Source organism: Triticum aestivum, chromosome 3D (genome assembly GCF_018294505.1).
Source record: "Triticum aestivum cultivar Chinese Spring chromosome 3D, IWGSC CS RefSeq v2.1, whole genome shotgun sequence".
Taxonomy (NCBI): domain Eukaryota; kingdom Viridiplantae; phylum Streptophyta; class Magnoliopsida; order Poales; family Poaceae; genus Triticum; species Triticum aestivum.
In genome coordinates, this window is record NC_057802.1 from 40,880,556 (window position 1) to 40,905,920 (window position 25,365).

At 48.7% G+C, this 25,365-nt stretch overlaps 1 protein-coding gene across 1 annotated transcript; it reads right to left on the reverse strand.

The window, feature by feature from the left end:
• Nucleotides 1-953: 953 nt before the first annotated feature.
• On the reverse strand, nt 954-4,342 carry LOC123074004 (F-box/FBD/LRR-repeat protein At5g53840). Its single transcript, XM_044496969.1, has 5 exons — nt 4,040-4,342; nt 2,753-3,092; nt 1,818-2,657; nt 1,602-1,745; nt 954-1,325 (listed from the first exon to the last, which is right to left on the reverse strand). The coding sequence occupies exons 2-5, from the start codon at nt 3,083-3,085 to the stop codon at nt 1,014-1,016; spliced, it is 1,629 nt and encodes a 542-aa protein (XP_044352904.1). The 5' UTR covers nt 3,086-3,092; nt 4,040-4,342; the 3' UTR covers nt 954-1,013.
• Between the last annotated feature and the right edge of the window lie 21,023 nt (nt 4,343-25,365).

A 25,365-nucleotide genomic window follows, 5' to 3' on the forward strand; every position in this document is an offset into this window, starting at 1 on the left:
TTTAATAAAATAATTTTAATATTTCCAAAATGTTAAATTAATTTTAACAATCTTAACATTTTCCAATAATATTCACATGGTCCTTTTTTAGAATGTTAGGATTTTTTATGTGGCCCTCCCACATGTGAGTTTTCTTATTTTTTTGAAATTTGTAAAAAGAATGTAAATTATTTTAATAGTACTAAAAATAAATTTCGAATGTTCTTGTCCTATAAATAATATGCAGACAAAAAATAGCTTAGTTCTAAAAATGTTAAATGTAATTTTCACAAATATTTACGTCCATTTTTAATTATAAAAATGTATGTAGAATCTAAAAGTGTTCATTGGAGGATCTATGATCCTGGGGGCACACTAGGACATTATTTTTTCCATAAATAGTTTTACATTTATTTTTATTTGAAAATATATCTTTTGAAAAACACATAAACTTTATTAAAATACGTGAACGTTTTAAAACAAGAAATACATGGCCTAAAAGCATGAACACTTTATATACTATACTTGAATATTTATGTAAATATTTTTTTCGAGAATCATTTATGTAATTTCTAATAAACAAAAAGTATCATGTGAAAAATGGGCCTGAGAGCAGCCCATTCAAGTCCATGAGCTCATGCTGGTTAATAAAGCCTAGCGATGCATATGGTAAACAACTCTTACGTTGAGTGAAGTGGTTAGCATAGCCTTTTAACTGTGCGTGGTTTCAACTTCAATTCCTAGCCGCCCGTAGTTCTTGTTTATTTATTTTTGTTTTGAATGGCTGCTGTCCGTTGGATGGCATTTGAGTGGCTGATGCATAGCCGCAAGTTGCAGCGTGACTTGCCATGGGCAAGTCACCTGATCTCTGTCGCCCCCCCTCTTTTATCACCTGGTTGACCAACATTTTCCTACTTCCGTGACTCCTTTTTTTTACCCCTGATAGATTATATAATAAGTTTAGCATGGCGCAATTCAACAACACAAACAAAGCTTCAATCATTGTATATTTATCTCACTTAAACCCTGCCTACTTAAACTAATCTCAGAGAACACTGGGGAGAGATCTTTCCTTTGAGATATCCTCTAGCGGTTCGATGAACTGAATCCACAAATTTCGCTTCCTTTGCAGCATCTTTCCACACACGCTTCACCTGTTTATATGTATGGTCTATAGTTAAAAATCCCAAAGCAGGGGCATTTTCCACTATGTGCAAAAGAAATTCAAGCTGGCCTCTGGATCCTCGGAATGCCGACATGCACACATTCTTCAGATGTTTATATGGACGGTCCAGAAGTCCCTCCATCGACACATGTCCCGTGTATGGGGACGGAGAAACAATTAACTGCAAGTTGGAATAAGAAACCTAAGGTACAATTTTCAAAAGCTAAGCAGGGGTCCTGCTAATGCATTAGAAGAATGTGATAAACTAGAAAAGTTAGCTGATACAGATGTAAGCATACAGGAGGAGAGATGGCACCATTTCAACTGGCTGGTTTGCTATATCCAAGTTATGATGAAAGAGAGAAATGCTGGATCTGGTACTAACTTGTAAGAGTATTGATGCAATAATGTGGGGAAGTGCACAAATTACCAGAGAGGAAACCATAAGAATGCTTACATCCATCTCCAAAATTTCGATGAAAGGAGCAGACATCAGAAAGGAGACCAAATGCGGAGTGTCGACATCGCTTTCAAATAGGAGCATCAGTTTCAAATGCCTCAGCTCGAAAAACTTGCATGGCTTACGCATCAGGCAGGGTATCTGAAAGACACACAATCAAAGATCAAGATGACAAAATGTTTATTATAATTTCGGGATGGTTAACTAGCAAACCTGTGGTGGTTCGTAGGAAGTATCAAAAGTCAGAAATTGAACATGTGTAAACACATTAGCAAGTTGGGTGGCAGCATCCTCAAGAGTTACTCCATAAAAACTAATATCTGCACTTTCAAGTCTTGAAGATTTGCCGAGGTCGATACATACTGACTTTCCCTTGTACACAAAATTTGTAAGTTTCACAGCACGCAGTGCAATCTTCGTTATCTCGCAGAATGAAAAATGCAAGTATAGCAGGTGAGGCAGTGGACCGTTGACCTTTAGTTCATCATAGAGATGACATCTAATAATACTTAACCACTCTAGGTTACAGCAATTTGATAACATGTCTTGAAGATCTTTTCCAGTGACATTCACTAAGTTCAGATCAAGCTTCCGTAGGTTAGGGAAACCACTGAACCCAGTTGGTGGCTGGAGATATCCAAAGCTAAGATGGATTTTCTGTAGACGAGATGTACTTCCACTATCTAAAAGTTGGAACGGAAATAAGTACCGTTCATAACGACCTCCAAAATTTTCTGGTGCCAAATCAAAAGTTAGGAACTTTATCCGTGAGGATACCACAAAGCGAGCCCAATTATTGAGATGGTCAACTAGCATGGTGTCAAAATCAAATTTGATGGCAAGCTCATCAAAAACACTGCCGTGGCACTGTGCCAAGACTGCATTAACATTATCGATGAACTTCTGAACATCTTGTTCTTTCCCACACATTGTAATTCCTTCAAAACTCAGGTTTGGACAAACTGTCCACAAGAATCTCCATTTCCTTGACACGGCACTGGTCCTTACAGCCTCATCCAGAGGTAACTTTGATAAAATTGTACATAGCACATCCTGCAGCAAAGATACATCATAGGAGCACACACATTCAAATGATTAAGTTGTAACCATGTGAAGGCCTGAACGTAGGTTTCAAGTTTTCGACATACCTCTGGAAGGCTCTCGAACGGATCACTTGGTATCCCCTTTCCAGAGGTTAACCTGTGACAGATATAGTCGGATACAAGACCACAAGTCAGAATGCTAAACAGTGTAAATCGACCACCCGGTATCCCCTTCTTATAGATTGGTCTGCCGTGAATGCGTTCTGACGCCGCTATGCAGATCGCCATGCTCAACAGTTGAAACCGGCCATTTGCTATTACTTTTTGATGGATTGCTTTCCATCTGGCTTGGCCTGATATAGCCCTGAAACCCAGAATGGGCCACGGTTCAAACTGATCATCTCCTGTTCCACGCATGAGATTCAGAATGTTCCCCATTCTGATGCTACAATGAAGGAGAAAAGCATTTACATATGATCTAGCATTATTATGGTAACGAGACAAGTGGGCAGCGGGGAAGAACTGAAAGAATGAGAGGTACAGGGTGTGGCGGAGCCAGGATTGGCTGACGCCCCAGGCGAGAAACTTAAGAGCTAAAAACTACCCCTAAAAAACTCTAGTTTCAAGGCATACAAAAGTGAATCTATGTTGCATAACTAATAAGAAACTAAACATAATATTCAGTGGCAACATTTGTTCCATGACGGGTTAACTAATAAAGCAAGACAAATCAAAGGACAATAGGTAGCATATATATAGATAATACAAAAGATTGATTCAAATGAAAGAATTGGTTGATCTGAGCCTCCCATGACTGCATCTTCAATAGCAGAAGAAGATAAATCTTCAATGATAAATCTTGAAATTCAAATCCTCAATTACTATTCTCTTACCATGGTCTGATTCAATATCAACGGCGGCATCTAGCAACAAAAATCATCATCAAACAGTGGCATCCAGATCAGTACCGCAAAGATTTGGAGCTAGTAGATTAGCTGGATCGGTTGTAATGACCCATTGGCCTGTTTCTGCTACCTCTCTAAATAAACTTGGAAGAATGATTAACATAGGAAGTACTGTGTAGAAGACATGCTCCTCTTTGATAAAAGCGAACCCATTCAAATTAGTCAAAATTGGACTACGCTGCCATCTTCCATCTTTATCTAACAGTGCATTACAGTAAATCATTATCAACATTTTTACAGAAACTGCAAGCTATATGACTAAATTTATGCAGAAACTGCTGCAGATGCATTGACCTATGAGGCTACTGCACCTCCAGATTATTAACAGACCGCTAGTTACTTGCTTCCAGCCCACTAGTAATACATTCTACTCCTGGAAGAGCTACCTTTGCTCTGGAAGCAAAAAATTGGATTTGGAAATAGCTACCTTTCCTCTGCTGTTGTCTGCTCTGTGCTGCGGCTCGGCTGAGGACAAAGGCCGATGGGGTGGGTTGCGCTTGCGCGACTCGTAGGCGGCGGCGGGCGCGCCGCCGTGCAGGTCCCGCTGCCACGCCTAGGGCTCGTCCAAGTCGGGGGAAGGGGCGGCGGGCGGCGGGCGCGCCGCCGTGCAGGTCCCGCTGCCACGCCTAGGGCTCGTCCAAGTCGGGGGAAGGGGCGGCGGGTTCGTTCGTCCAAGTCGGGCACAGCGGACGCGAGGCAGGCAGGCAACGAAGCAAAGCGAACGGATGGGGCTCAGTGCCTTACGCCCCAGGCGAATTGGGCCAGGCCCCAGGCCGCCTTGGTTCCAATCTACATTTGTTACAGGAAAAAAAATATAGTTTTCATACTCAAATCCACCCCAGTGTACCCCCGAAAAAAAGTATAACGAAAAAAGGGAAGATACAATTGAAGAACCTCACATCCAGGCTGAAGCTTGCATGGCATAGGTAGTTGACTGGAGATGGGCATGAGGTTGTTTGTGAATGCGATGCAATTCAAGGACGCATCAGTAGTAGAAGACTTGCAGAGAAATTAGCAAATTTTAGAAATAAGTAGTGCTACGGGCTGCATGCAGCACGTTTGCTTTATCCCATGCGAAGTCGATGGTGGCCGACAGCAACGACGGTGGCTGGCTGCGGCGCTTTCTCTTCTGCGGCTGGCTGCGGGGAATATGGGGATTAAAACGGGGAAAACGAGAACATAGCGAGCAGTTATTTCATCCATCTACTGCCAACAGCAAAACCGCTTCTGATGTGACACTAAACCACTCAGGGTTTGATTAAAATGGTTTTGACATTTTCAGGGTTAAACTCAAACCAAATTTGAATTTGGGGGGTTATGGAGACATTGAGGGGGATTTGGGGGTGAAAACTATACATCTTTCTTGTTACTGCATGAAGGAGATGGGCCGCAAGCCCCAGGCCGCCGCCTCGGCTGCCTGGGGCCTGTCTCCGCCCATGGGCCTCAGGGTATCCAATCAAATAGCTTAATTCATGCCAACATTATTGTTTTCGTTATAGATTCTTTCCATCATACGAAGCCGATATAATCACACAAGAGTTCAACCCTCGGCCTCTGAATATGAGATGCGCGCAACCATTGTTTCAACACATCGCCTCCCCTTTATTAGAAAGTAAGGTGCAAGTCAATTTTTTTAGGAGGTGTCAGTCAATTTCTGGTTGAACAAGATTCTGCTGATGCAGAGATCTAACTCTGAAATATTTTGGTTTGGGACCAGGTGTGTGTGGCTATGGAACAAACAACTAAGGATTATATCCTAGAATCCTATGAACCTCTTCAAGTACCATACCACCACGAAAGTAGGCATAACACTAATTCCCCGATGAACCGGGGGAAAAGTTGGTCAGGTCAGATCGACCATGAGCGCTGAAGAACCCAATCGAATCAAACAGCTGGCGGAAGGGTTCCTCCTACCAAGATTAGAGGGAAATTGAATCCCCATGGAACCAAACAACCCACCCAGCCTCGAGCTTTCACAACCAGGAATCCTTACCAGCAATCAATCCGGAGAGGGAATCAATCCGCGCCCGGCTCACTCCAGCCCCGTTGGCGGCGGCGGCACAATGAACTGACGCGCTCGTCGAGCTCCTGAGACGTCGAAATTGGCAGGAAGGGGAGGGGGAAAATCCGGAATTTCAGGAATCTTGTTTGGTCTGCGTCGAGGAAATCCCGAAATCCTATTTCATTCGCCTCTCGAAGGCGAGGAGGGGAAGGAAATCTCGGGAGGAAGAGGCGGACCAGCCCCAACATCGTTCCAGCTGCTTACCCAAAATACCCTTTTCCATTGAGAGTGAGAGTAACTCAAACGATGCTCTTGCCCTTTGCCTCTCGAAGGAAAGGAAGTCGTTCGCTCTTCTCCGAGACCTCCTTTGCAGCCTCGCCTCTCTCGCGCCGGCGGCGGCGAGCCTCTGCGCACCAACATTACCGCTTCTCTCGCATCAACCCTAGTAGCATTTGTCGTCCAGAATCTCTAGATGCATTGATCCCCGCTCTTCATTTTTCTCCCTATTGGTAGGCGTGTGTTGACGGAGTCCCCGAGATTCAGATTGTTTGTTTCCCCGCACTCGATTTGTTCTATGTTCATAGTCTGCTGCTCCGAATCTGATTCCTTGCTTTAAGCGGGACGTGGACAAGGATGACTCCCGTAATGACCGATTCCATCGCACCCAATTCCTGAATGCGCATCCCATTTTGGTCTCAGCTGCACACTATGCGGAGTTGAAGAGACATCTGAGGAGTGTCGAGTCATGTATGTTTGTTTGTTTGTTTCAACACATCGTCTTCCCTTTATTAGAAAGTAAGGTGCCAGTCAATTTTTTTGAGGAGGTGTCAGTCAATTTCTAGTTGAACAAGATTCTGTTGATGCTGAGATCTAACTCTTAAATATTTCAGTTTGGGACCAAGTGTGTGTGGCTATGGAACAAATAGCTAAGGATTACATCCTACAGTAGAATCTATGAACCTCTTCAAGTACCATACCACCATGAAAGTAGGCATAACACTAACTCCCCGATGAACCAGGGGATAAGTTGGTCAGGTCAGATCGACCATGAGCGCTGAAGAACCCAGTCCAAACAAACAGGTGGCGGAAGGGTTCCTCCCTACTAAGATTAGAGGGAAATCGAATCCGCATGGAACCAAACAACCCACCCAGCCTCGAGCTTTCACAACCAGGTCTCCTTACCAACAATCAATCCGGAGAGGGATTCAATCCGTGCCCGGCTCACTCCAGCCCCGTCGTCGCCAGCAGCACGATGAACTTCTATGCGCATCGACCTCGTGAGACGACAAAATTGGCATGACTGGAGGGGGCAAAATCCGGAGATTTCAGGAATCATATTTGGTCCGTGTCGAGGAAATCTCAGAATCCTATTCCGTTTGCCCCTCGAAGGTGGGGAGGGAAAGGAAATCTCAGGAAGAAGAGGCGGACTAGCCCCATCATCGTTCCAGCTGCTTACCCAAAATAGCCTCGTCCACTGAGAGTGAGAGTAACTAAAATGATGCTCTTGCCCTTTGCCTCTCGAAGGTAAGGACGTCATTCGCTCTTCTACCCGTGACCTCCTTTTGCAGCTTCACCTCGCTCGTGCCGGCAGCCGCGGTCGCCCTGCTATCTCCTCCTCCGCTGGGGAGCCTCTGCGCACCAACAGTACTGCTTTTCTCGCATCCACCCTAGTAGCATCCCTTGAAGAACTTGACGGCTGACTGTGCTGTCACCTTCCTCACTGCTTCCACCTCCGGCCACTTCGTGAACTTGTCAATTGCAACATACAAGTACTCAAAGCCCCCGACAGCACGGGGGAAGGGGCCCAGTATGTCGAGCCCCCAGACCGAAAATGGCCAGGAGAGAGGGATTGTTTGAAGGGATTGAGCTGGTTGATGACGCTTCTTTGAATGGAACTGACACGCTTCACACTTGGTTACTAGTGCCGTCGCATCCTAGAGGGCAGTGGGCCAGAAGAAACCTTGCCGGAACGCCTTGCCGGCAAGGGCCCTTGACCCTATGTGGGAGCCACATATGCCTCCGTGTATCTCCGCCAACAGCTCCAGTCCTTCCTCCCGGGGAATGCACTTCAATTTCACACCGTTCGGCCTCTTTCTGTACAGGACGTCATCGACGAACTGGTACAAGGCAGACCGACGGGCTACTTTTTCCGCTTCTTCCTGCTCCTCAGGAAGCTCCCCTGTTTGGAGGAATCGGACGGTGTGCTGTGCCCATGCCGGAGCCTGGCGCTCGACGACAAGGACCAAGGGCATCTCTTCTGCCATGGGAGCGGCCGTCTCTACGGCCAGGGCTTGACGTCCTGCCGGAGTCGGTCGCTCCTTGATACGTCTCCAACGTATCTATAATTTTTGATTGTTCCATGCTATATTATATTCTGTTTTGGATGTTTAATGGGCTTTATTATACACTTTTATATTATTTTTGGGACTAACCTATTAACCGGAGGCCCAGCCCAAATTGCTGTTTTTTGCCTATTTCAGTGTTTCGCAGAAAAAGAATATCAAACAGAGTCCAAACGGAATGAAACCTTCGGGAACGTGATTTTCGGAACAAACGTGATCCAGAGGACTTGGAGTCCACGTAAAGAAATCAACGAGGAGAGCACGAGGCAGGGGGGCGCGCCTACCCCCCAGGCGCGCCCTCCACCCGCGTGAGGCCCACATTGCTCCACTGACGTACTTCTTCCTCCTATATATACCTACGTACCCCCAAACCATCAGAGGCATCCACGAAAACCTAATTCCACCGCCGCAACCTTCTGTACCTGTGAGATCCCATCTTGGGGCCTTTTCCGGCGCTCCGCCGGAGGGGGCATTGATCACGGAGGGCTTCTACATCAACACCGTAGCCTCTCCGATGATGTGTGAGTAGTTTACCTCAGACCTTCGGGTCCATAGTTATTAGCTAGATGGCTTCTTCTCTCTCTTTGGATCTCAATACAAAGTTCTCCTCGATTCTCTTGGAGATCTATTCGATGTAATCTTCTTTTGCGCTGTGTTTGTCGAGACCAATGAATTGTGGGTTTATGATCAAGTTTATCTATGAACAATATTTGAATCTCCTCTGAATTCTTTTATGTATGATTGGTTATCTTTGCAAGTCTCTTCGAATTATCAGTTTGGTTTGGCCTACTAGATTGATCTTTCTTGCAATAGGAGAAGTGCTTAGCTTTGGGTTCAATCTTGCGGTGCTCGATCCCAGTGACAGAAAGGGAAACGACACGTATTGTATTGTTGCCATCGAGGATAACAAGATGGGGTTTATATCATATCGCATGAGTTTATCCCTCTACATCATGTCATCTTACTTGAAGCGTTACTCCGTTCTTATGAACTTAATACTCTAGATGCATGCTGGATAGCGGTCGATGTGTGGAGTAATAGTAGTAGATGCAGAATCGTTTCGGTCTACTTGTCGCGGACGTGATGCCTATATACATGATCATACCTAGATATTCTCATAACTATGCTCAATTCTATCAATTGCTCGACAGTATTTGTTCACCCACCGTAATACTTATGCTCTTGAGAGAAGCCACTAGTGAAACCTATGGGCCCCGGGTCTATTTTCCATCATATTAATCTTCCAACACTTAGTTATTTCTATTGCCGTTTATTTTACTTTGCATCTTTATTTCTCTTTATTATAAAAATACCAAAATTATTATCTTATCATATCTATCAGATCTCACTCTCGTAAGTGACCGTGAAGGGATTGACAACCCCTTTATCGTGTTGGTTGCGAGGTTCTTATTTGTTTGTGTAGGTGCGTGGGACTCGAGCGTGGTCTCCTACTGGATTGATACCTTGGTTCTCAAAAACTGAGGGAAATACTTACGCTACTTTACTGCATCACCCTTTCCTCTTCAAGGGAAAAACCAACACAATGCTCAAGAGGTAGCACTCCTTGGCAGGCTCAGGGTCCACGACAACACCCTTGCCGGCGGCCCCTGGGGGCTCAGCGGGAAAGTACTTGCTGGTGTTGGAAATATGCCCTAGAGGCAATAATAAAATGGTTATTATTGTATTTCCTTGTTCATGATAATTGTCTATTGTTCATGCTATAATTGTATTAACTGGAAACCGTAATACATGTGTGAATACATAGACCACAACATGTCCCTAGTAAGCCTCTAGTTGACTAGCTCGTTGATCAATAGATGGTTATGGTTTCCTAACCATGGACATTGGATGTCATTGATAACGGGATCACATCATTAGGAGAATGATGTGATAGACAAGACCCAATCCTAAGCATAGCACAAGATCGTGTAGTTCGTTTGCTAAGAGCTTTCCTAATGTCAAGTATCATTTCCTTAGACCATGAGATTGTGCAACTCCTGGATACCGTAGGAATGCTTTGGGTGTACCAAGCGTCACAACGTAGGTGGGTGGCTATAAAGGTGCACTACAGGTATCTCCGAAAGTTTCTGTTGGGTTGGCGCGAATCGAGACTGGGATTTGTCACTCCATATGACGGAGAGGTATCTCTGGGCCCACTCGGTAATGCATCATCATAATGAGCTCAATGTGACTAATGAGTTAGCCACGGGATCATTCGTTACGGAACGAGTAAAGAGACTTGCCGGTAACGAGATTGAACGAGGTATTGGGGTACCGACGATCGAATCTCGGGCAAGTAACATACCGATAGACAAAGGGAATTGTATATGGGATTGATTGAATCCCCGACATCGTGGTTCATCCGATGAGATTATCGTGGAACATGTGGGAGCCAATATGGGTATCCAGATCCCGCTATTGGTTATTGGCCGGAGAGGTGTCTCGGTCATGTCTGCATGGTTCCCGAACCCGTAGGGTCTACACACTTAAGGTTCGGTGACGCTAGAGTTGTTATGGGAAATAGTATGTGGTTACCGAAGGTTGTTCGGAGTCCTGGATGAGATCCCGGACGTGACGAGGAGCTCCGAAATGGTCCGGAGGTGAAGATCGGTATATTGGACGAAGGGTATTGGAGTCCGGAATTGTTCCGGGGGTACCAGGCTATGGCCAGCATGTCCGAAAGGGGTTTCGGAGGCCCCGACAAGCGTTGGGGGGCCTTATGGGCCAAGGGGAAGGGGCAAACCAGCCCACTAAGGGGCTGTGCGCCCCTCCCAACCCCTCTCACATAACCAGGAGAGGTGGGGGCGCCACCCCTAGGGCAGCCGCCCCTCCCGGCTTGGGGGGGCAAGTTTCCTAGGGGGTGGGGGCGCCCAAATCCATCTAGGGTTTCCCCTGGCCGCCGCCTCCTCCTCTAGATCCATCTAGAGGGGCCGGCCCCCTCTCCCCTTGCCCCTATATATAGTGAGGGGGTGGGAGGGCAGCCAGACCCTTCCCTTGGCGCAGCCCCTTCCTCCTCATACATCTCCTCCTCCTCCGTAGTGCTTGGCGAAGCCCTGCCGGAGAACCACGAGCTCCATTGCCACCATGCCATCGTGCTGCTGGAGTTCTCCCTCAACTCCTCCTCTCCCCTTGCTGGATCAAGAAGGAGGAGACGTCCCCGGGCTGTATGTGTGTTGAACGCGGAGGCGCCGTCCGTTCGGCGCTAGATCGGATCTTCCGCGATTTGAATCGCCGCGAGTACGACTCCATCAACCGTGTTCTTGTAACGCTTCCGCTTAGCGATCTTCAAGGGTATGAAGATGCACTCCCTCTCTCTCGTTGGTAGCATCTCCTAGATTGATCTTGGTGACACGTAGGAAAATTTTGAATTATTGCTACGTTCCCCAACAGCCGGGGCCTGATTTCCTCCGCTTGTTCTGCCCCGTTGATGGTTCGACGGATGGTTGAGTTAACCGAAGCAAAAAGGTACCTGGTTCCACAGGTAGCTTGAACGCAGCGCGCTTCGACAGGTAATCGGCGATGTTGTTCTCCGCTTGGGGAACGTGCTCCTCCTGTATACCGTCAAAGCGCTCCTCCAGCTTCCTCACCTCATCTACGTAGGCCTCCATCAATGGGCTCTGATAATATTTGTTGACTTGTCTGACGACAAGCTGCGAATCACCCCTGATGATGAGCTTTTTAACTCCAAGGTCTGCCGCGATCCTGAGACCGGCAAGCAACCCCTCATACTCAGCAGTGTTGTTGGTGGACATCTCCCACATGGGGTGATGAATGCTGTCTTCTCTTATTCTTCTCTTGTCATGAAGATCTGGTGGTAGCCCGAGTAGGCGTCGAGGAATGATAACAGATCACACCCGGCCGTGGAGTCAACAATCTGGTCGATGCGCGGCAACGGGAAGGGGTCCTTAGGACAAGCCTTATTGATTTCTGTGTAGTCAATACACAGCCTCCACTTCCCGTTTGCCTTGCGCACCACCACCGGATTGGCCAACCACGTCGGATGGATCAGTCCTCTCACCAAGCCTGCTGCTTCCAACTTCCTGATGTCCTTTGTAATGAACTCCTGCCGTTCCAAAGCTTGCTTCCTGACCTTCTGCTTGACGGGTCGCGCATGGGGACAGACAGCAAGGTGGCGCTCAATCACTTCCCTGGGAACGCCGGGGATGTCAGATGCTTGCCATGCAAACACATCGACATTCGCCTGCAGGAAAGTGACAAGCGCGCTTTCCTATTTGTTGTCGAGGGTGGAGCTTATGGTGAAAGCCCCTCCCGTGCCATCCTCCCTGACGGACACCTTCTTGGTCTCTGGTGGCGCAGCTCTGGATTTCTTGCTCTTGCCGGTGGAGCTCTCTGGCACGTCCTCGACGGTAGCACCACACTCCGAAGAGGTGCGCTTGCCGGAGTGGGTGCGAGAGGTTTTGCCGGTCTTCTTCTTCCCTCCCGGGGCTTCACGGCAGGAGCAAGTACCTTGGCGGCAGCTACTGCAACTGCTTCCTGGTAGATTAGGTTGGCGCACATCAGCGCGTCCTTCTTGTCGGAGGGGACGGTGATGATGTTCATCGGCCCAGGCATCTTCAGCGTGTTGTAGGCGTAGTGCGACGCCGCCATGAACTTGGCCAGTGCCGGGCGGCCGAGGATCCCGTTGTAGGGCAAGGGGATATCGGCTACATCGAAGACAATCCTCTCCGTCCTGTAGTTCAGCTCGCCTCCAAACATCACAAGCAACGTGACCTTCCCCTTCAGCTGGCTCCTTCCCGGGTTAACCCCTTGAAACGTGCCTGTTTCCTCGAGGTCTCCATCAGGAATTTGCAGCCTTTTGATCACAACGGGTGAGATCAAGTTCAGACCGGCCCCGCCGTTAACCAGCATCTTGTTCACCTTGAGGTTGCGTATCGTTGGTGAGACTAACAATGGTAAACACTCGACCACAGTTGTGCAGTCAGGGTGGTCCTCGGTGTCAAAGATGAGGGGCGTGCTGGACCACTTCAGCGGCTTCTGAGTGTCGAACGAGGGCTCCGCTGCCGTAATCTCACACGCCCACAGTTTGAGCTGGCGGTGAGAAGTATGCAGCGAGGCGCCACCATCGACGCACATGGCCTTTGTAGCCTTCTGGAACTCTTGCTCGCCGGACTCGTCGTCCTCGTCATGATCATCATCTTCTTGCTTCTTGTCGCGACCCCGAGCGGGCCTCTCTTGTTGGTTATCCTTGCCGCGGCGACCTCCTTGGCCGCCACGCTTCTTGCCGGATCCCTCGGCACCATCGTGGCCCTTCTCTTTGTCCCGCCTCTCGTACTCAGCTTTTTGCTTTTCAGCAAGCAGCTCGACTTGCCGGCAGTTCTGGAGGTCGTGGCCCTTGGTGCGATGGATCTTGCAATACTGCTTGTCGGAGCCCCCTGGCTTGTTGGCAGCCGCCAAGGCCCTGCAAGCGGCATACCCGACAATTTCCTTGCTGGGGTCGTCTGCCTTAGCCTTCTTGGCGGCGCCGGTGCTGTCGGATCCCTCGACGGCAAGCATGGTCTTGCCCTTGTGTTTCCTGTTGCGACGCCGACCCTTCTTCGTCGGGGCGGCGGTGTCTTCGTCGGTAGAGTCGGTTTCCACGCCGGCGTCCTCGCCGGGGTACTTCCTTCCCTCCTCAGCTCGGGCGCATCTATCGGACAGAACTTAAAGTTTGGCCACATCCTTAACCTTGTTCATCGCCAGCTCTTCGTGCATCTTGCGGTTGCGCATGTTCTGATGGAACGCGCTAATCACGGCGGCGGGATGAACATCTGGGATGTTGTACTGCACCCGGCTAAACCTCTGGATGTACTTGCGCAGGGTTTCCCCTTCCTTCTGGGGAATGATATGCAAACCATTGGCCTGGCCATGAGCTTGGTGGCCTCCGGTGAAGGCACCAACGAACTCATGGCACAGATCCGACCAAGAAGAAATGGAATCCGCTGGCAAGTGCATCAACCAAGACATGACGTTGGGGTTGAGTGCCAACGGGAAGTAATTGGCAAGCACCTTGTCGTCGCGAGCTCCGGCAGCTTGCATCGCGATGGTGTAGATGCTAGGAACTCCGACTGATGGGTCTTGCCGTTGTACTTCTTGCCGATGTCGGGCTTGAACGTGCGGTGGGACGACCACTGGAACTGCCGCAGCTCACGGGTAAAGGCTGGGCAACCCACCTCGTAAGGTAGGCCGCCGGAGCCCCCCAGTGCTGGGTGGTCCATAGCGGGTCCCGCCCGCTTATCCGACTGGTGGCGTGTATCACGCCGGCGCTCGATAGTGGTTTGAGCATCTTTGTGCGCTCGTTCCCGAAGGACTTGGCGCTGGTCGCGGTGGGTCCGTGGGTCGGACGACGCTATGGAAATGTTATCACATGCGTCGTCATGATGGATCGACACCCGCGGTGGCTGGCATGGAGGAGGAGAGTGCACCGTGGCCGCAGCTCCCCCGGTCCTCGCTCCGCTGGCATGTGGTGGCTCGACGGAGCGCCAGCCTGAGGGCCCCGCCGGTCGCGGGTCGTCTTTATTGGCGACGGCGACGAGGCTCCCGATGGTGGCCCTCCACTCGTCGAGCTTCTCCGCAGCAGGAGGGAAGTCGAGGAGCAGCTGCGCGCGCGCCAAAGCTTCTACTGGCGTGGGTGGCGGCGACAGCTGCGTGGACCGTGGCGCGCTTTGACTTCTAACCATGTTAGAAGGAGCTCTATCACGGCCCAGCGGCTGTGTGCCATTTTCGCCAGCACTTCGGCGGGCATGCTGGACTCCTTCGTCCCGCGGACGATGCACAGGGCTCTTCCCCCGGCGCGCTGTGAGCGTCGGGGTGGGCGTCTTGGAGGTCGCCGTGCCGCCTGTAGGGGGCGCAACGACGCCTCTGGAGGGCCCCGCGCCGCCTGCGGGGGCCCCAGCCCCGTCTTTGGATCTGGCGGCGTGCGGCTCGTCGTCTGGCGCACGAACGACGCCGCTCGCCAGGCTCTGACTGCTGGGGCGATGCTGGTGCTCGCAGACCGCAGCTCGGGTTCTGTCCGCGACTGGTCCGGTGCTTGCCCGCACTGGCACGGGCCGTTCGGCTCCCGACGAGCCGACCGCCGTGATCGTCTTCTTCTTGGGAGCCATGGCGATGAAGAACCGCTAGACTAACTGCTAGATTAGATTCTCACGACTGCGCCCCCTACCTGGCGCGCCAAAGATGTCGGTGGGAACGACACCTATGGGATCACAAGAATCCCTACTACGGTTGGCGGGGTGCAGGGTCGTGAGAAGAGCAGGTCTAACAGGAAGCACACGGATCGTTTACCCAGGTTCGGGCCGCGAGGATGCGTAATACCCTAGTCCTGCTTTGGTGGATGTATTGAGTGTTCTTGTGTTCTTGAGCTAGCTACGGGGTGTCACTTGCCAAAAAGAGCCGAATCCCCCTCCAGTACGCCATGGGCCTCCTTTTATAGTCGAAAGGGGCTGCCATAGTGGCACACAGGAGGTGGAAAGGTCTACAGTGCTGCGAGCTTATCGCCCGCATTACAGGACAAGACGCATTTAATGCATCGCTTAGGTGTCCCTTAGCTTTATCGGGGACGGGGGCGAGGCCCATCCCGTCCGTTGCCGCCGCGCCTCGCTTCGACACGCGCCCAGGCCAGCAGTGCATGCGGCGCCATGTAGGCAGGCAGGCAGCTGAGGTGGCGCGGTGGTAGGGTCTTCACGAAGACCTGCATGCCACCACGCAGGTGCTTGCTGAGTTGGCTCGGAAGCCGCCCGTCGCCACGCAGGTGCCTGCCCAGCTGGTTGAGCTAGCAGCTGCTTGGGGACGGCGGTGGAGTCTTGGTCAACGCGGGCCTGGCTGTGGCCCCGCTGATGTCCTCGGCGAGGGCCTTGCCGGGGGCCCGGCAAGGGTCTTGCCGTGGTGTTGCAGTCGTCCCCGGCAAGGATCTTGCTGGGGGTCTTGTGGCTTTCCTCGGCAAGGATCTTACCGAGGGTCGTCATCTTCTGGTCCTCATTTGATCTTGTGTGTTTATGATCTTGACAAAGATCTGCATGCCACCGCAGAGGTGCCTCCCGAGCCCTAGTTCCTGTACAGTTGTTGACGGCACTATGAACCTCGGCAGACTGCTTTCTTCATGTCAAATACATGTTCCTCCGACTATGAGATTATGCAACTCCCGGACACCGGAGGAATGCCTTGTGTGCTATCAAGCATCACAACGTAACTTGGGTGATTATAAAGATGCTCTACAGGTATCTCCGAAGGTGTCTATTGGGTTGGCATAGATCGAGATTAGGATTTGTCACTCCGAGTATCGGAGAGATATCTCTGGGCCCTCTTGGTAATGCACACCATATGAAGCCTTGCAGGCAAAGTGACTAATGAGTTAGTTGCGGGATATTGTATTACGGAACGAGTTAAGAGACTTGTCGGTAATGAGATTGAACTAGGTATGAAGATACTGACGATCGAATCTCGGGCAAGTAACATACCGATGACAAAGGGAACAACGTATGTTGTCATTATGGTTTGACCGATAAAGATCTTTGTAGAATATGTGGGAGCCAATATGAGCATCCAGGTTCCGCTATTGGTTATTGACTGGAGAGATGTCTCGGTCATGTCTACATAGTTCTCGAACCCGTAGGGTCCGCACACTTAATGTTCGATGACAATTTGTATTATGAGTTATGTGTTTTGGTGACCGAAGATTGTTCGAAAGTCCCGGATGAGATCACGGACATGACGAGGAGTCTCGAAATGATCGAGAAGTAAGGATTGATATATTGGACGATAGTATTCAGACACCGGAATGGTTCCGGAGTGTTTCGGGTACTTATCGGAGTACGGGGGGGGGGGGGGGTTACCGGAACCCCCCTGGGGAAGTAATGGGGCACATGGGCCATAGGGGAGAGGCAAGGCAGCCCACGAGGGGTGGCGCCCCCCTTGGGGAGTCCGAATTGGACAAGGGGAGGGGGCGCGGCCCCCCTTCCTTCTCCTACTCCCTCTCCCTTCCCCTTTCCCTCTCCGGTAAAAGGAAGGGGCGGTTCAAATTGGACTTGGAGTCCTAGTAGGACTCCCCCCACTTGGGGCGTGCCCTGGCTGGCCTCCTCCCCTCTGCCTCCTTTATATACGTGTGAGGGGGAGCCTCCTAGACACACAATTGTTCCAAGCCGTGTGCGGCGCCCCCCTCCACAGTTTACACCTCCGTTGATATTTTCGTAGTGCTTAGGCGAAGCCCTGGGCGGATAACTTCATCATCACCATCACCACACCGTCATGCTGACGGAACTCATCTACTTCCTCAACGCTCTACTGGATCAAGAGTTCGAGGGACGTCATCGAGTTGAACTTGTGCAGAACTCGAAGGTGCCGTACGTTCGGTGCTTGATCGGTTGAATCGAGAAGACGTTCGACTACATCAACCGTGTTAAGCTAACGCTTCCGCTTTCGGTCTACGAGGGTACGTGGACACACTCTCCCCCTCTCGTTGCTATGCATCTCCTAGATAGATCTTGCGTGATCGTAGGATTTTTTTTGAAATTGCATGCTACGTTCTACAACAGTGGTATCAGAGCCAGGTCTATGCGTAGATGATATGCATGAGTAGAACACAAAGAGTTGTCGACGATGATAGTCATACTGCTTACCACCAAACGTCTTATTTTGATTTGGCGGTATTGTTGGATGAAGCGACCCGGACCAAAAATTTACATGACCGCGTTCATGAGACCGGTTCCACCGACAGACATGCAATTTGTTTTGCATAAAGGTGGATGGCGGGTGTCTGTTTCTCCAACTTTAGTTGAATCGAATTTGACTACGGCCGATCCTCGTTGAAGGTTAAAACAACAAACTTGACGAAACATCGTTATGGTTTTGATTTGTAGGTAAGAACAATTCTTACTAGAAGCCCGTAGCAGCCACGTAAAACTTGCAACAATAAAGTAAAGGACGTCTAACTTGTTTTTGCAGGCCATGTTGTGATGTGATATGGTCAAGGCATGATGTGATATACATTGTTGTATGATATGATCATGTTTTGTAAGTTATCGGCAATCTGCGGGAGCCATATGGTTGTTTTTGATGGAAATATGCCCTAGAGGCAATAATAAAATGGCTATTATTATATTTCCTTGTTCATGATAATTGTCTATTGTTCATGCTATAATTGTGTTGTCCGGAAATCGTAATACATGTGTGAACACATGGACCATAACATGTCCCTAGTGAGCCTCTAGTTGACTAGCTCGTTGATCAATAGATGGTTACGGTTTCCTGACCATGGACATTGGATGTCATTGATAACGGGATCACATCATTAGGAGAATGATGTGATGGACAAGACCCAATTCTAAGCATAGCACTAGATTGTGTAGTTCGTTTGCTAAAGCTTTTCTAATGTCAAGTATCATTTCCTTAGACCATGAGATCGTGTAACTCCCGGATACCGTAGGAATGCTTTGGGTGTACCAAACGTCACAACGTAACTGGGTGGCTATAAAGGTGCACTGCAGGTATCTCCGAAAGTGTCTGTTGGGTTGGCACGGATTGAGACTGGGATTTGTCACTCCGTATGACGGAGAGGTATCTCTGGGCCCACTGGGTAATGCATCATCATAATGAGCTCAATGTGACTAAGTAGTTAGTCACGGGATCATGCATTACGGAACGAGTAAAGTGACTTGCCGGTAACGAGATTGAACGAGGTATTGGGATACCGACGATCGAATCTCGGGCAAGTAACGTACCGTTTGACAAAGGGAATTGTATGCGGGATTGCTTGAATCCTCGACATCATGGTTCATCCGATGAGATCATCGTGCAACGTGTGGGAGCCAACATGGGTATCCAGACCCCGCTGTTGGTTATTGGCTAGAGAGCTGTCTCGGTCATGTCTGCATGATTCCCGAACCCGTAGGGTCTACACACTTAAAGTTCGATGACGCTAGGGTTATAAGGAAGATTTGTATGTGATTACCGAATGTCGTTCGGAGTCCTGGATGAGATCCCGGACGTCACGAGGAATTCCGGAATGGTCCGGAGGTGAAGATTTATATATGGGAAGTCATCATACGGTCACCGGAAATATTCGGGGGTATACCGGTATTTTACCGGGACCACCGGAGGGGTTCCGGGGGTCCACCGGGAGGGTCCACCTGCCCCGGAGGGCCTTATGGGCTGTAGGTGGAAGGGAACCAGCCCCTAAGTGGGCTGGGCGCCATCCCCCCTAGGGCCCATGCGCCTAGGGTTGTGGGGAACCCTAAAGGGGGGCGCCCCCCTTGCTTGGGGGGCAAGCCCCCTCCCCCTTGGCTGCCGCCCCCTCTAGATCTCATCTAGAGGGGCCGGCCCCCTTCCCCCTTCTCCCTATAAATAGAGGGGTGGAGGGAGGGCTGCAGAACCACATCCAAGGCGCAGCCCCTCCCCTCCCCAACACCTCTCCTCCTCTGCGTGAGCTTGGCGAAGCCCTGCCGGAGAACTGCCACTCCACCACCACCACGCCGTCGTGCTGCTGTTGGAGCCTTCTTCCTCAACCTCTCCCTCCTCCTTGCTGGATCAAGGCGCGGGAGACGTCACCGGGCTGCATGTGTGTTGAACACGGAGGCACCGTTGTTCGGTGCTTGGATCAGATTCTGACGCGATCTGAATCGCTACGTGTACGACTCCTGCAACTGCATTCTAGCAACGCTTCTGCATCGCGATCTTCAAAGGTATGAAGATGCACTCCCCTCTCGTTGCTAGTAAACTCCATAGATTGATCTTGGTGATGTGTATAAATTTTTTAATTTCTGCAACGATCCCCAACAGTGGCATCATGAGCTAGGTCTATGCGTAGTTTCTATGCACGAGTAGAACACAAGTTGTTGTGGGCGTCGACTCTGTCAATTTACTTGCCGTTACTAGTCTTATCTTGATTCGGCGGCATCGTGGGATGAAGCGGCCCGGACCGACCTTACATGTACGCTTACGTGAGATAGGTTCCACCGACTGACATGCACTAGTTGCATAAGGTGGCTAGCGGGTGTCTGTCTCTCCCTCTTTAGTCGGATCGGATTCGATGAAAAGGGTCCTTATGAAGGGTAAATAGAAATTGGCATATCACGTTGTGGTTTTGGCGTAGGTAAGAAACGTTCTTGCTAGAAACCTATAGCAGCCACGTAAAAATTTGCAACACCAATTAGAGGACGTCTAACTTGTTTTTGCAGCAAGTGTCATGTGATGTGATATGGCCAGAAGGATGTGATGAATGATATATGTGATGTATGAGATTGATCATGTTCTTGTAATAGGAATCACGACTTGCATGTCGATGAGTATGACAACCGGCAGGAGCCATAGGAGTTGTCTTAATTTATTTATGACCTGCGTGTCAACTGAAACGTCATGTAATTACTTTACTTTATTGCTAACCATTAGCCATAGTAGTAGAAGTAATAGTTGGCGAGACAACTTCATGAAGACACGATGATAGAGATCATGATGATGGAGATCATGGTGTCATGCCGGTGACGATGATGATCATGGCGCCCCGAAGATAGAGATCAAAAGGAGCAAAATGATATTGGCCATATCATGTCACTATTTGATTGCATGTGATGTTTATCATGTTTTACATCTTATTTGCTTAGAACGACGGTAGCCTAAATAAGATGATCTCTCACTAAAATTTCAAGAATTGTGTTCCCCCTAACTGTGCACCGTTGCTAAAGTCCGTTGTTCCGAAGCGCCATGTGATGATCGGGTGTGATAGGTCCTAACGTTCGCATACAACGGGTGTAAGCCAGATTTACACACGCAATACACTTAGGTTGACTTGACGAGCCTAGCATGTACAGACATGGCCTCGGAACACAGAAGACCGAAAGGTCGAACATGAGTCGTATAGCAGATACGATCAACAAGAAGATGTTCACCGATGATGACTAGTCCGTCTCACGTGATGATCGGACACGGCCTAGTTGACTCGGATCATCACTTAGATGACTAGAGGGATGTCTGTCTGAGTGGGAGTTCATTAATAATTTGATTAGATGAACTTAATTATCATGAACTTAGACTAAAATCTTGACAATATGTCTTGTAGATCAAATGGCCCACGCTAATGTCAACCTCAACTTCAACGCGTTCCTAGAGAAAACCAAGCTGAAAGACGTTGGTAGCAACTATACGGACTGGGTCCGGAACTTGAGGATCATCCTCATAGCTGCCAAGAAAGCATATGTCCTTGAAGCACCGCTAGGTGAAGCACCCGTCCCAGCAATCCAAGACGTTATGAACGCCTGGCAAACACGTGTTGATGATTACTCCCTGGTTCAGTGCGGCATGCTTTACAGCTTAGAACGGGGGCTCCAAAAGCGTTTCGAGCAGCACAGAGCATATGAGATGTTCCAAGAGCTGAAAATGGTTTTGCAAGCTCATGCCCGGGTCGAGAGATATGAAGTCTCCGACAAGTTCTACAGTTGTAAGATGGAGGAGAATAGTTCCGTCAGCGAACACATACTCAAAATGTCTGGGTTGCACAACCGCTTGTCTCAGCTGGGAGTTAATCTCCCGGATGACGCGGTCGTTGACAGAATCCTTCAGTCACTCCCACCTAGCTACAAGAGCTTTGTGATGAACTTCAATATGCAGGGGATGGAAAAGACCATTCCTGAGGTATATTCAATGCTGAAATCAGCGGAGGTGGAGATCAAAAAGGAACATCAAGTGTTGATGGTGAATAAAACCACTAAGTTCAAGAAAGGCAAGGGTAAGAATAACTTCAAGAAAGACGGCAAGGGAGTTGCCGCGCCCGGTAAGCAAGCTGCCGGGAAGAAGACAAAGAATGGACCCAAGCCTGAGACTGAGTGCTTTATTGCAAGGGAAACGGTCACTGGAAGCGGAACTGCCCCAAGTACTTAGCGGATAAGAAGGCCGGCAATACCAAAGGTATATGTGAATACATGTTATTGATGTGTACCTAACCAGCGCTCGTAGTAGCTCCTGGGTATTTGATACCGGTGTGGTTGCTCATATTTGTAACTCAAAGCAGGAGCTGCGGAATAAGCGAACACTGGCGAAGGACGAGGTGACGATGCGCGTCGGGAATGGTTCCAAGGTCGATGTGATCGCCGTCGGCACACTACCTCTACATTTACCTACGGGATTAGTTTTAAACCTCAATAATTGTTATTTAGTGCCAGCTTTGAGCATGAACATTGTATCTGGATCTCGTTTGATGCGAGATGGCTACTCATTTAAATCCGAGAATAATGGTTGTTCTATTTATATGAGAGATATGTTTTATGGTCATGCCCCGCTGGTCAATGGTTTATTCTTAATGAATCTCGAATGTGATGTTACACATATTCATAGTGTGAATGCCAAGAAATGTAAGGTTCATAATGATAGTCCCACATACTTGTGGCACTGCCGCCTTGGTCACATTGGTGTCAAACGCATGAAGAAACTCCATGCAGATGGACTTTTGGAGTCTCTTGATTATGAATCATTTGACACGTGCGAACCATGCCTCATGGGCAAAATGACCAAGACTCCGTTCTCCGGAACAATGGAGTGAGCAACCAACTTATTGGAAATCATACATACTGATGTGTGCGGTCCAATGAGCGTTGAGGCTCGCGGTGGCTATCGTTATGTTCTCACCCTCACTGATGACTTAAGTAGATATGGGTATGTCTACCTAATGAAACACAAGTCTGAGACCTTTGAAAAGTTCAAGGAATTTTAGAGTGAGGCTGAGAATCAACGTGACAGGAAAATAAAGTTCTTACGATCAGATCGTGGAGGGGAATATTTGAGTCACGAATTTGGCACACACTTAAGGAAATGTGGAATTGTTTCACAACTCACGCCGCCTGGAACACCTCAGCGTAATGGTGTGTCTGAACGTCGTAATCGCACTCTATTAGATATGGTGCGATCTATGATGTCTCTTACCGATCTACCGCTATCATTTTGGGGTTATGCTTTAGAGACTGCCGCATTCACTTTAAATAGGGCTCCGTCGAAATTCGTTGAGACGACACCGTATGAATTATGGTTTGGAAAGAAACCTAAGCTGTCGTTTCTTAAAGTTTGGGGATGCGATGCTTATGTCAAGAAACTTCAACCTGAAAAGCTCGAACCCAAGTCGGAAAAATGCGTCTTCATAGGATACCCTAAGGAAACCATTGGGTATACCTTCTACCTCAGATCCGAAGGCAAGATCTTCGTTGCCAAGAACGGGTCCTTTCTGGAGAAAGAGTTTCTCTCGAAAGAAGTAAGTGGGAGGAAAGTGGAACTTGATGAGATGACCCCTCTCGAACCAAAAAGTAGCGCAGCACAAGAAAATGTTTCTGTGGTGCCTGCACCGACTAGAGAGGAAGTTAATGATGACGATCATGATCAAGTTACCACTAAACTTCGTAGGTCCACAAGGACACGTTCCGCACCAGAGTGGTACGGCAACCCTGTCATGGAAATCATGTTGTTGGACAACGGTGAACCTTCGAACTATGAAGAAGCAATGGCGGTCCCAGATTCCAACAAATGGCTTGAAGCCAGGCAATCCAAGATAGGATCCATGTATGAAAACAAAGTATGGACTTTGACAGACTTGCCTGATGATCGGCGAGCGATAGAAAATAAATGGATCTTTAAGAAGAAGACGGACGCGGATGGAAATGTTACCATCTATAAAGCTTGACTTGTCGCTAAGGGTTATCGACAAGTTCAAGGAGTTGACTACGATGGGACCTTCTCACCCGTAGCGAAGCTGAAGTCCGTCCAAATCATGTTAGCAATTGCCGCATTCTACGATTATGAAATATGGCAAATGGACGTCAAAACGGCATTCCTTAACGGCTTCCTTAAGGAAGAATTGTATATGATGCAGCCGAAAGGTTTTGTCGATCCTAAGAATGCTGACAAGGTATGCAAGCTCCAGCGCTCAATCTATGGGCTGGTGCAGGCATCTCGGAGTTGGAACATTCGCTTTGATGAGATGATCAAAGCGTTTGGGTTTACACAGACTTATGGAGAAGCCTGTGTTTACAAGAAAGTGAGTGGGAGCTCCGTAGCATTTCTCGTATTATATGTGGATGACATACTATTGATGGGAAATGATATAGAATTCTTGGAAAGCATTAAGGCCTACTTGAATAAGTGTTTTTCAACGAAGGACCTTGGAGAAGCTGCTTACATATTAGGCATCAAGATCTATAGAGATAGATCGAGACGCCTCATAGGTCTTTCACAAAGCACATACCTTGATAAGATACTGAAGAAGTTCAATATGGATCAGTCCAAGAAGGGGTTCTTGCCTGTATTGCAAGGTGTGAGATTGAGCACGACTCAATGCCCGACCACAGCAGAAGATAGAGAAAAGATGAGTGTCATCCCCTATGCCTCGGCCATAGGGTCTATTATGTATGCCATGCTGTGTACCAGACCTGATGTAAACCTTGCTGTAAGTTTGGTAGGAAGGTACCAAAGTAATCCCGGCATGGAACACTAGACAACGGTCAAGAATATTCTGAAGTACCTTAAAAGGACTAAGGATATGTTTCTCGTTTATGGAGGTGACAAAGAGCTCGACGTAAAGGGTTACGTCGACGCTAGCTTCGACACAGATCTGGATGACTCTAAGTCACAAACCGGATACGTGTATATTTTGAATGGTGGGGCAGTCAGCTGGTGCAGTTGCAAGCAAAGCGTCGTGGCGGGATCTACATGTGAAGCGGAGTACATGGCAGCCTCGGAGGCAACACATGAAGCAATCTGGATGAAGGAGTTCATTGCCGACCTAGGAGTTATTCCCAATGCATCGGGGCCGATGACTCTCTTCTGTGACAACACTGGAGCTATTGCCCTTGCCAAGGAGCCCAGGTTTCACGAGAAGACCAGGCACATCAAGCGTCGCTTCAACTCCATTCGTGAAAATGTTCAAAATGGAGACATAGATATTTGTAAAGTGCATACAGATTTGAATGTCACAGATCCGTTGACTAAACCTCTTCCACGAGCGAAACATGATCAACACCAGAACTCTATGGGTGTATGATTCATCACAATGTAACTAGATTATTGACTCTAGTGCAAGTGGGAGACTGTTGGAAATATGCCCTAGAGGCAATAATAAAATGGTTATTATTATATTTCCTTATTCATGATAATTGTCTATTGTTCATGCTATAATTGTGTTGTCCGGAAATCGTAATACATGTGTGAACACATGGACCATAACATGTCCCTAGTGAGCCTCTAGTTGACTAGCTCGTTGATCAATAGATGGTTACGGTTTCCTGACCATGGACATTGGATGTCATTGATAACGGGATCACATCATTAGGAGAATGATGTGATGGACAAGACCCAATTCTAAGCATAGCACTAGATCGTGTAGTCCGTTTGCTAAAGCTTTTCTAATGTCAAGTATCATTTCCTTAGACCATGAGATCATGCAAC

Bases quoted from the DNA above. Each gene is read 5' to 3' on its own strand.
- LOC123074004 (XM_044496969.1), bottom strand. From the start codon at position 3,085: ATGGGGAACATTCTGAATCTCATGCGTGGAACAGGAGATGATCAGTTT. The intron at 2,658-2,752 runs GTATGTCGAAAA...TCTTTGCTGCAG, and splicing joins CGTTCGAGAGCCTTCCAGAG to GATGTGCTATGTACAATTTT. The intron at 1,746-1,817 runs GTTTGCTAGTTA...TGTGTCTTTCAG, and splicing joins CTTCCTACGAACCACCACAG to ATACCCTGCCTGATGCGTAA.